The sequence below is a fragment of the Sphaeramia orbicularis genome, chromosome 22 (assembly GCF_902148855.1).
Source record: "Sphaeramia orbicularis chromosome 22, fSphaOr1.1, whole genome shotgun sequence".
Classification (NCBI taxonomy): domain Eukaryota; kingdom Metazoa; phylum Chordata; class Actinopteri; order Kurtiformes; family Apogonidae; genus Sphaeramia; species Sphaeramia orbicularis.
Window position 1 is genome coordinate 50,787,301 of NC_043978.1, and position 11,251 is coordinate 50,798,551.

The 11,251-nt window shown below is 39.1% G+C and overlaps 1 protein-coding gene across 1 annotated transcript; it reads right to left on the minus strand.

Moving 5' to 3' along the window:
* Positions 1-5,797: 5,797 nt before the first annotated feature.
* LOC115414149 (uncharacterized) lies at positions 5,798-11,002 on the minus strand. Its single transcript, XM_030127368.1, has 2 exons — positions 10,774-11,002; positions 5,798-6,671 (listed from the first exon to the last, which is right to left on the minus strand). Exons 1-2 carry the CDS (start codon positions 10,907-10,909, stop codon positions 6,073-6,075), a joined length of 735 nt encoding a protein of 244 aa, XP_029983228.1. The 5' UTR covers positions 10,910-11,002; the 3' UTR covers positions 5,798-6,072.
* Positions 11,003-11,251: the final 249 nt, after the last annotated feature.

The following is an 11,251-nucleotide window of genomic DNA, read 5'->3' on the forward strand; positions in this document are numbered from 1 at the left end:
AACATCTACATCAGAGGTCTCAAAAATGCTGCCTGGGGGCCAAAACCGGCCCGCCAAAGGGTCCAGTCTGGCCCCTGGGATGAATTTGTGAAATGCAAAAATTACACTGAAGATATTAATCATTTTAGTTCAGGTTCCACACACAGACCAATTTAATCTGAAGTGAGTCGGATCAGTAAAATACTATCATAATAACCTATAAATATTCACAACTCTGGATTTTTCTCTTTGCAAATATAAACATTTTCATGTCATTTTACTGTATTTACACTAAAACAGACTATCATTTCACAAAAACACAAATAACCTGAACAAATATGAATATTCTGAAATGTCTAAAGTGCAAGTTTACCAATATTCTGCCTGTTATTAAATGTTTTATGTGTTTGTAGAGCCACTGTGATCTGTAAGTTGTAATGTACATGTGTAAATGATAAATTGAGACATAATATTTTTTAGAATTGCACTTAATTTTCTTCAAAAATTTCAGTTTTTTCATGTTATTCACATTGTTTTAAAGGGTAGTTGGTAGATGTAAATATTTTCATCGCATAATTTTACTTTTTTCACTCTAAAACATAGAAGAAAGTTTGGAGTTGACATAATTTATAGATAATTATGTTATTATTTCACTGGTCCGACCTACTTCAGATCAAATTTGGCTTAATGTGGCCCCTGAACTAAAATGAGTTTGACACCCCTGATCTACATGATCAATGAATTAAATACGGGAAAATACATGATTTTTACTGAAAAAAACCCCGCAAAATACAGAGGACAATATTATAATAAAAGGTGATAAATCACTTAATAAAAGTTAAATATAGAGGAAAAAAATATTTTGTAACTGCCACAAAAGTAGCGCTGGTTCTTTATGGGTTAATATGATCTACTTTGACTTTTATACTTTGAGCACATTTCAGAGTTTTTTTTTTTGTTTGTTTGTTTTTACTTTCATTGCAGTAAATACATTACATCACAGCTTCTCCAACTCTCAGTGATTATCCTGCTTCATACTCATCTGCATATTACAAGTTTTTAAACATATAAAAAAACAGGACATAAAAAAACTCAGATCTTTCTCCAACTGCAGATGTCTATGAAAAGGTACACACACAAACACAGACACTGGCAGAAATATTCATGAGAGAAAATTCATCAGAGAAAAAGTTTGTATGATGTCAGTACGTTGGCCTAACTAAACTCATGTACCGTTCATGGGTTTTATTGGTATATTTCACCCTTTATTCTTCCTTCTTTTCCCGTTTGTCATCATCTTTCCTTTTCTGTCTTTGTAGGTTCTTGTTTGTCTTATTTTTTTCTCCATGTGAAGCAAAGTCCAATCCAAAAATCAGCCGACAATGTATATACAACTTTAAAAAATTAATTACACTGAGAAGTACAACACACAAGATTAACAGCTGCTCAGTGTGGTTTATGTGAAAATATATATGCAGCTGCAGGAGAAAGGCGGCAGCGCTGTAATAGCTCTGGCAACATTTCATATGTTATACCCGCTCTGAGTGTAGTAAGTCGTGGCCTCTTTGCATTAAGGTGCTCTTAAAGCAGCTAATGAGAGGGAGAGGCCCGATCCAAACAGAATACAGCCTAAACCCTGAACCCACACTGCTGTCTTGCACTTTCTTTCTTGCAGACGTTACCACGGCTGTGCAAACACTGAGGTAGGTGTTGTGGTGTAAACTCTGGCACCGGCTGGACAGGATCAGACAGCACACGCACTGACTCAGACACATGAAAGTTGTGGGATGCACATAAACGTGAGCGTGTGGCAGCAAGTTGAGGTTGATTACTGTGTGGGAGGAGGGAGGAAACCTTTCCATACGGTTGTGATTTTATTTATTTTTATTCATTTGTTTAAGCCCACAGCATTTATGGTACATTTACAGTCTTTACCACTAAGAGAGAAAAAAAAAAAAAAAACCTCCTGGAACAAAAGGCTGTTTTCACACTGAGGCTGGGCCACTGAAAAGGTAGTTATTATTGCATATTTTTTCCTCATCACTCATTTTTTTCCTATTGTTTCAAAGTCTTATTGTTTTACTTAAATGACTTTTTTCTCATTCTGAGTTATGATATTGAAAAAAAAAAAGATTTATAATTGTTGTCTAATTATATTGAATGCTGTAACATGAGACTGCTTCAATCTATAAAGCATTATTATTATTTTTGCATTGTTTTTTCACTATCATTCTTCACTCTGCATGTGCAGTTTCTTTGCCCTGCACTTTATCCTGTTGATGAATTAACCCTGTGGTTTTCAACCTTGGGGTCGGGACCCCATGTGGGGTCGCCTGGAATTCAAATGGGGTCGCCTGAAATTTCTAGGAATTGATATAAAAAAAAATATTACTAATAAAAAATATATGGTGAGTTGAGAGAGACAATCCCAATCCATAAAAGACATGACAAACTGTGAAGCTGAAACTGCAGCACTGTGGTTCTGTTTCTGTGTCAAATGTTCATTGTGGTCAGTTTCAGATGCTGCAGCTCTTTCATAATTCATAGTTTGAGTTCTTGTTTGTTCAGTATTAATTGTCAGTCTTGTAAATCCAAGCTGGACTGACTGTACATATCCTGACCAAGGAAAATCAATTTCTCATTTTGTGCAGTAATCTACACCTGGCTTTTCTGCCTCCATCCATAATAATATACATTATATAGACCAAATGTCGTCTAAAATGAATGTTTATTTGCAACATAATATAGCAAACTCTTACATGATCCAAAACATATTAATTTTAGCAAAAAAAAAAAAAAAAAGTCTCCGTTTTGAATGTCTGGGGTGACCAGAAATTTGTGATGTTAACCCTTTCATGCATGAATTATGAGAACCTCAATGGGTCAAAACACAGTAATCAGTAATCAGTAATCACAGTAGTCAGACAGCAAACTTTAATTGATCGCCATTCCAACATTTATTTCAATATAAAGTAGCTCCTTGTTTTGGATAATCCCTTATGGTCCAACTAAAGCTAAAATTAATTTAAAAGTAAAAATGTGGGTCAAATTGTCTCTAAAATGTCCCATCAGAGGGATTTTGAATACTGTGTTTTGACCCTAATCAGCTGACTTTTCCTGAGTGTTTTTCTTCTTCTTTAGGCATGAAAAAAACAAAGCGATTGAAAATTTGAAGCAAAGAAACATGTATACACTGTATGAAAACTATGAAATAATTTTTTTAATGCTGCTGATCTGATGTTTTGTCACATTTTAACATACTCAAATATTAGTTATTACTCACTTTATGGAGATAATATGCAAAAAAAAACCTTGTTTAAGAAAAATGGTTAATTACAGTCTATTAACAATAACAAGCAATTGATTTACACTCAAACATGTTAGTGTAGATCAGGTTTATCAAGAACAGCAAAGTTACAGTAATGGGATGAATGTCAGTGGATGTCAGGATGATGCATAAGCGTCCACTGTGTTGGCTGATATGGAACTAAAACAATAAAACCCATGAATATATAAGAGAACAGCTGGAGAAGAACTGTCCACTGTAGTGACCACTGTGCATGAAAGGGTTAAAATGGGGTCACGAGCCAAAAAAGCTTGCGAACCACTGAATTAACCAGTAAAGTTTCCTGTTGTGGGATGATTAAAGTTTCATCATATCTTATCTTACAAAGAAAAGTTTAAAACCACAACTCACATCTGATTTAATCAACTTGCATTCATGAGCAAAAATCAGCCTTTACATGAATAAAATAATGATTTGACAATTGGAATGAGGGATGCACCGATACCACTTTTTTCCAGATGGAGTACGAGTACTTACATTTGACTACTTGCCGATACCGAGTACCGATACGAGTACTTAATAATCCCATTCCAGTTCTTAGTTCCTTTTGTAAATGTGTTTTATTGTCGTTGTCATTAGTCTGACTGGAACAAAGTGCTGCTACTGGTATTTAATGTGTTGGAATGAGCGCTTGTCAATTAATCCACCAGGGGGCGCCGCTCTGAATTAACCATACTGGACAAATACCATGAAGAAAAGTAAAGTTTTTTGTGACGAAGAAGAAAAAAGTCAGTAATAACAAACATGGAGATGACAGAGGTAACACTAATGTGATACTAATATTGCAGCGTTTTCTCTGGTAAGGTTTAAAAGCTTAAGGCGGCCATACACTGTGCGATTATTTCGATCGTTGCACGCAGCTCCATCTCAAACTGTGCGAATCAATCGTAAAGTCAGGCTCATGACTCATGTTCTCACACTGTACAGACCGATGCTCGTATGCGACCTGACTGCTCACACTGTAGGACCATGCACCAGAGGATGCACCACACGTTCCAGTGTTGTATCAGGAAATACAACGTTAAAATACCAAGGAATCCATAAAAGTGCATGGATGATTGTGTATTGGTGTGAGTCACGAAATGGTAGTGCTTAACAAAAACCAATGAACAGCTTTGGCAATAAGTGCCATTATCTGTGAGGAATCAAAAAAGAAGAAAAGACGACAACGTGTTTGGTGCAGGAATTGGTTGTCCAGACGTGGACAGTATGGGCTGTCAATCCTACAGCAAAGGGAACTAGAGGTAAACTGCAAAAGCTAAACTGCACTAGGACACTGGTTTTAACAGACGACATCATATCACTCCTATCCTTGCATCCCTTCACTGGCTCCCTGTGTGATTTAGAATTGATTTTAAGATTTTACTGATCACTTTTAAAGCCCGAATGGGTCTGGCCCCAAGTTATATAGAAGAAATGCTAGTTGACTACGAGCCAGCACGCAGCCTTAGATCCTCGGGGGGGCAGAGGGCTCCTGGCTGTTCCAAAGTCGAGGCTTAAATCTAAAGGTGAGCGGGCCTTTTCCATCAGGGCCCCTCGACTTTGGAACGGCCTGCCCGAGGAGATAACGCTGAGGAATCAGTGACAGCTTTTAAATCACTTCTTAAAACACATTTTTATAGACTTGCTTTTATGTGATGTCTGTCCCTTTTTAACTTTTAATTCATAATTTTAATTTTAAAATTTGATCCTGTTTGACTATTAATTTGTTCATATATCTCTCTAATTGTGTTGCTTCTGTTTTAGTGTTTTTACTTGCTTCGTGTATCCTGCTGTTGTGCCCTCTGTCAACGCACTTTGTAAACTTTGTTTTTAAAGGTGCTATACAAATAAAGTCATTATTATTATTATTATTATTATTATTAGGCCAAGAGCCAGCTACTGTTAGCTTGTACACTACTGTATGCTTCTGCATTGGCGCATCCATAGTGTGAGAATTTGAGGCCCATGGGCCCGTGGCACTGCTTTGACAGTGCGATACCCTCACGAGGAGCGAGCAGGATTTCAAACAGCTCCATTTTCCTTGCGAACACAAGATTGGTGGTCATGAGGTGTTAATGTCTTCTCCTTACCCCATGTACACTGCACCAAGCACGACACGATTAGAGGCACATCTGGCCCGATCCCAGAAAGAGTCGCACGAGTGAGAAATCGTCTCTAAAATCGCACAGTGTATGGACGCCTTTAGCTTCAGCAGGTAGAGAAAAGAGAAATGAGTGATAAGTTTGGTTTTCACTTCTGCTGGCGGTGGTCCGCACCGCTCCGTACTCCTGGTGGCATTCTCTGTCTGGGTACTCATCCTCCATCACCTGGAAAACAGATGGAATGTACGCAGAGGACAGACAGAACGCTGCGTCTGTATCCGTCTGTGTCTGGAACGTTACTTGCAGTCAGCGTTACTTTTATCACTGTCATTTATTTGGTTCAATCTCCACACTCTTCACACTCCACACGCATTATTCCTCCTCCTCGTACCTGCTGCACTGAACTGGGAATGTCACACTGCCGTAAATGGTATCGGTGCATTTGTATCGGATATCTTTTACAAGTACGAATACGCACACTGAGTATCGTAGCTGATGCCCGATACTGGTATCGGTGCATCCCTATTTGTAATAATTATCAAAGTACAGATATGAAAGTTCCTGTAATTATAATATTTTTGTCCTTATCCCCCAGCCCTATTTCATGCAGTGTTACAAATGGGTATGTGCAGTATGTCCTTCTCAGTGAGGTGCTTCTGCTCCTCATGTGTCTCCTCTGTCCTTCACTGTCTGCTCCATTAGTCTGTTCAGCTGCAGGTGAACCTTCTGGAGCTCTGTTGCTATAGCAACCAGGGCTTTTTCAACCACGGTCTTATTGGCTGGTGGACTCACTTCCTGCTCTTTCAGTACAGACAGAATCAGTGGTCCTGAACCTCCAGGCCTCAGCGTGGGTGGGGGTCCCCTCCTGTTGGTGTCTGCTGGTCCCATCAGCGCTGCTTTATTCTCCTCCAGTCTCCTCAGACGACTGTTCTGTTCATGGCTATTGTGCAAAAGCTTCTGCAAAGTAACGTTTAACCTCCTCTCTCTTTCTACGCCCTTTTCTCTAAGTTCCGCCAGATCCTGTCGCAGCTTCAGGTGTGCCTGCTCTGCTTGTGCCCTGCATGCATTCTCCACACTGGGTAGAAGCTGATGACACGTCCCCTTAGCCAGTTTGTCCACCTGCAGCTTCAGAGAGGTCATCCCTCCACAGCACTGCTCCAGAGACCTCAGCAGCATGTTCTGTCTCATATGAGAGTCCTCAAGAGCAATGAACAGCTTGTCCCAGCGGGATGAATCTGCTTGGCACGGTGCAGCTGGAGGTCCTATAGTAGACATTAATATAAGACAGAGAGTTAACGTAAAATCATTTAGTATTGATTTATGTCAGCATGATATAAAATAAAAAATGGTACCACTTCACAAGAAGACTGGCCTTATGAAGGATTTATGAGTGGTTTATAATTAATCAGGTTGTGAACACTTGTGTGCATATGAATCGCTGCAGATTTACCCCTAGACCAGAGAACCCTTTGCATAGATTCATAGTTTCTTTTATTCTGGGCCTCCTGGTTATTATTCATACCACTGGAATCACCCAGCAAAGTCTTTTTTTTTTTTTCCAACCTTTGTTTATTTGGAGTTTTATAGAAATTGGGTGATACAAACATTGTATCATATATGACATCAGTTGAAAATAAATTGTTGCACAATTGCCTTTTTAGCTTACCGGCTGACAGGCTGTGGGGGGGCTGTGGGGGGGCTGTGGGGATTTCCATTTCAGGACATTTACCCTTCTCGCAAGAGTAGTCATAAATGAAAGAGAATTACTTTGAGAGATGGAGAGGGAAGGTGTCCCAACAAAAATCCCAAATAGGGCACTTAAGGGGTTTGGATTAATTTTCCTTGGGTTTCCATAATTATGCCAAAATTTTTGGGTAGACCAGCCACAAAGTGATTAGAAATATAACTTAAAGCTTACGGTGTCGAATAAAGTTGACAAGAGCGTGCAAAAATGACTTTAAATGACACATTCCAGCGGAGCGGCTGCAAATACGTCTTACATGCACCCGAGTCCCCCCAACCAGCAAGTCTAAGAGTGACTGAAATCTGGTTTAGGATAGCCCTGAAAGTAAGGTGTCTGAGGTACCTCATATCACCAAACGTTTTCTACCATGAGGGGGAAGAGACAGTGTTGATATAAATTTAGTGTGTTTTAGTGGAATGCGTGGGGAAGACAGAAATGTTTTCTTGGTTTGAACAGAAATATCTGCTCTGATTTGTTATTGTTTGTTGAATGGGGCCGTTGGATCGAACTCCACTGATGCTGAGGATCATAGATCATATTGGACAACGGGAGTCATTGACCTCCTCTGTGTGAAGGAGGACAGATGAGGCTCTATTTGTGGTGATTACGGTTGTAAACAGTCTCAGAGTTACAGCAGTTTTCAAAGTATAGTCTTTAAATATATCCAAGAGCCTCTATCTGGTCTATTGGAGTGATCTACTTTTAGTCTGCAGAACTGCAAAAAAAAAAAAGTATACTGCAATTTCAAAAATACTGCATTAAAATCAGTGGTGATTTCTCACAGACTGCAAGGGAAGCTCGGCTTCCCCTAAAATTACGAAAATTAAATGGTTAAATATATTCAGTTGTGTTTACGTTTCATTGACTCCAAATGTGTTCGAACACGTTCATCTCACAGACGAGTTCGTTCAGAATCAGCTTTATCACAAATCACAGACTGGATGTTGTTCACTTCTCCTCCATTCCGTGTCTCTGTTTTCTCATTCGATCTCTGCTCAGTGCATTTGTCCGTAGATGCTCAGCGTCCATGCACTTCAATGGGACTGAGTGGAACTGTTTTTTTTCATTGCCTCAAAACTGGACGGTAATTGGATAAATGCCACCATGTTGTCCCGCCCCCGGCCGCTCGGCGTCTCTGGGGGTGAATGGAGCTGTGGGCGGAGCTCGGCTGGGCTGGACGCTGGGCTTCCACGTGCTGATTGGAGGATCAGTCGAAAGGCTGAATCCCATTTGATTGACAGCTGTTTTCAGATCTAGTCCTTCACTGACACAGTTCAGTTTAATACCGTCACTCATTCTGCTGTGAAATCAGAGAAACCACTACGAAATGACTTGTTCATTTCTTGCACTGTAAATAAAACACACTCATTGTACTTCCTTGTTTCAATTTAACATAATTTCAGTGTTTTCTTGTTTACTTGGTACGATAAGGTCACTGACCTAAAAAGAAATGGAGGGATGACTTTATGTTTAAATAACTTGACTTTTTTTTTTTTAAATGTAAGCCGACAATGAGCTTCCCCTGTCTGAAAGACGAGCAGCCGCCACTGATTAAAAAGAATCAGAAAAGACACAGCAGATTATCCATGATTTCCTCCGTGTTTTAATGAGTGCTGTGTGGTTTTAATGATTTTGCTTATGGTTTGTATACAGCAGCCACATAATTATATTATACACTATGAACATTCAGCAGGCATAAGAATAAGTCAGACTTTAAACAGTTATATAGAGTCAAAAAGCTACAGAACTAGGCATCAAAATAAAATAATTTAAAGACAATGACATCTTGTACAGAAACACATGAAACCTATGAAACGCTTTAAATCAGGGGTGTCAAACATGCGGCGTGGGGACCAAATCTGGCCCACCAAAGGGTCCAGTCTGGCCCTTGGAATTACACTAAGATATTAATTATTTTAGTTCAAGGGCCACCAGTTCAGACCAATTCAGTGTCAAGTGGGTCAAATCAGTAAAATGCTTCAATAATATCCAATAAATACTCACAACTCCATATTTTTCACCTTGTAAATGTAAATCATTTCATGTATTTACACCAAAACAACATTTAACTTTGCAAAAAATGTGTATAACTTGAACAAATATGAACTTGAAGTGTATTAAGACAAGTGCAATTTTACAATATTATGTCTGTTACTAAATGTTTTGTGTGTTTGTAGATCCACTGTGATCTGTAAGTTATAATGTACATGTGTAAATGATAAACTGAAGCAGAATATTATTAAAATTACACTTATTTTTTTCCAGTTTATGTTATTTACATTGTTTTAAAGGACATTTTGTACGTGTTCATAATGTAATTTTACTTTTTTCACCCTAAAATATAGAGAAAAGTTTGGAATTGACGTTATTAATATATTATTATGTTATTATTTTACTGGTTCGGCCCACTGCAGATCAAATCTGGCTGAATATGGCCCCTGAACTAAAATGAGTTTGACACCCTTGCTTACTGTTCACTCAATGTTCACTTAAAAGCCTTTTCCCAGTGTTTTTAATGAGGAAAATATTAACTGAAGTGGCAGAAGTAGATGCTGTATCTGTTTATTTTCTTAGAGGAATCAAAGTGTATTATATTGAACAGTTGTGAAACTCTGAAATGCATTAGATTTGAATAGTTAGGAGTACATGTAGCTGCATGTGTAGAAATAACTAAAAAGTTAAGAAGAAGCTGAGAGAAGTTTGTGTTTCATGAAAAGAGGAGCAGATGAATCAAGAATTCAAGAATCTCTTAATGCATTCTGTTATATCTCAGATGCTTTAGCTTCCATCACTTTATCCTTTTATCAGTCTGTATGTTAGATCATTTAATAACAAGTCGCCACAACCTGCAAAAGGCTAATAGTGTAAAGTTTATGATCTGCCAAATGACATTTTTAAGTATTAAGATATGCTGCAGGTGGTTAAATGGTAGTATGTTAGCAATAAATCTGTGCTGACAGGTACAAAATGCTGACGACGGAGATAAAAGAAGCTCAAAAACCAATGAGATCTGTGTCCGAATAATAAAGGTAAATGTGAGCTATTATTAGGGAAACAACAGGTCTTTGTTAACTTTATTATTATAAACATTTATAGTAAGTGACCCCCCCCCAGAAAAAAAAAAAGAAAATTTGACTAAATCTGACAACTACGGAGAAATTTTTTATAAGCAGACATCTATTCAAATAAGCGAGGAATAAATAAGAAAAACTAGAAGCACTCGGAGAGCGCAGACCTCCGCCAAGGCTGATCAGTGGCCCCCCCCCGTGGGCCCCCCCACGCCAAGGAGGTTATGTTTTTGCCAGGGTTTGTTTGTCTGTCTGTTTGTTTGTCTGTCCGTTAGTGTGCAACATAACTCAAAAAGTTATGGACAGATTTTGATGAAATTTTCTGGTCTGCGCCCCCCCCATGGGCCCCCCGACCCCCGATCACCACCAAAATTTAATCATTTCTTCCTTATCCCATTTCCAACAAACCCTGAAAATTTCATCAAAATCTGTCCATAACTTTTTGAGTTATGTTGCACACTAACGGACAGACAAACAGACAAACAAACAAACCCTGGCAAAAACATAACCTCCTTGGCGGAGGTAATAAAAGGACAAATAAACAGATCATACCCTCCTGTTGATCCTGAGAGATCTCGTTGTCAAAGTCGTCTGCACAGTTTCCGTCATACTCCACATCATTCACGCTCAGAGATGCACCCACGTAGCCCAGCACACACAGCACACGCCAGGTCCTTAACACATGCATGATGGACGCAGGATGCTGCTCCTTTAAAAACAGTCAGAAAAAGTGATATCAGATCTGTTTGGTGCTCGCTTTTCCTCACTCTCTGTATTCACTGAAGCTGTTCACTGTGAGCCAAATGTTACCGGGTGCTGTCTTTTAAAGCCAGCACAGCACAGGGGGGAGAAGGAAGGAGGGAGGAGGTTAGGGGAGGGTGGGGTGGAGGTTGGGTGAGTAATGCTTCGATGGAGGTAATGTGGTAAAAGGCAGAAACTGAGTGGGAAATAGAGCAAGAGTTACAGAGGAAACCTGAGGCAAAAGAAGTGGATAGAGTCAGAGAGGGAGCAGACACAGAGACAGCAGCAG

What these genes read in the sequence shown, in the direction of transcription:
- LOC115414149 (XM_030127368.1), bottom strand. Translation starts at nt 10,909, where the DNA reads ATGCATGTGTTAAGGACCTGGCGTGTGCTGTGTGTGCTGGGCTACGTG. An exon ending in CTCTCAGGATCAACAGGAGG is followed by an intron (nt 6,672 to 10,773) that starts GTATGATCTGTT and finishes TGTCTACTATAG; the next exon opens with GACCTCCAGCTGCACCGTGC.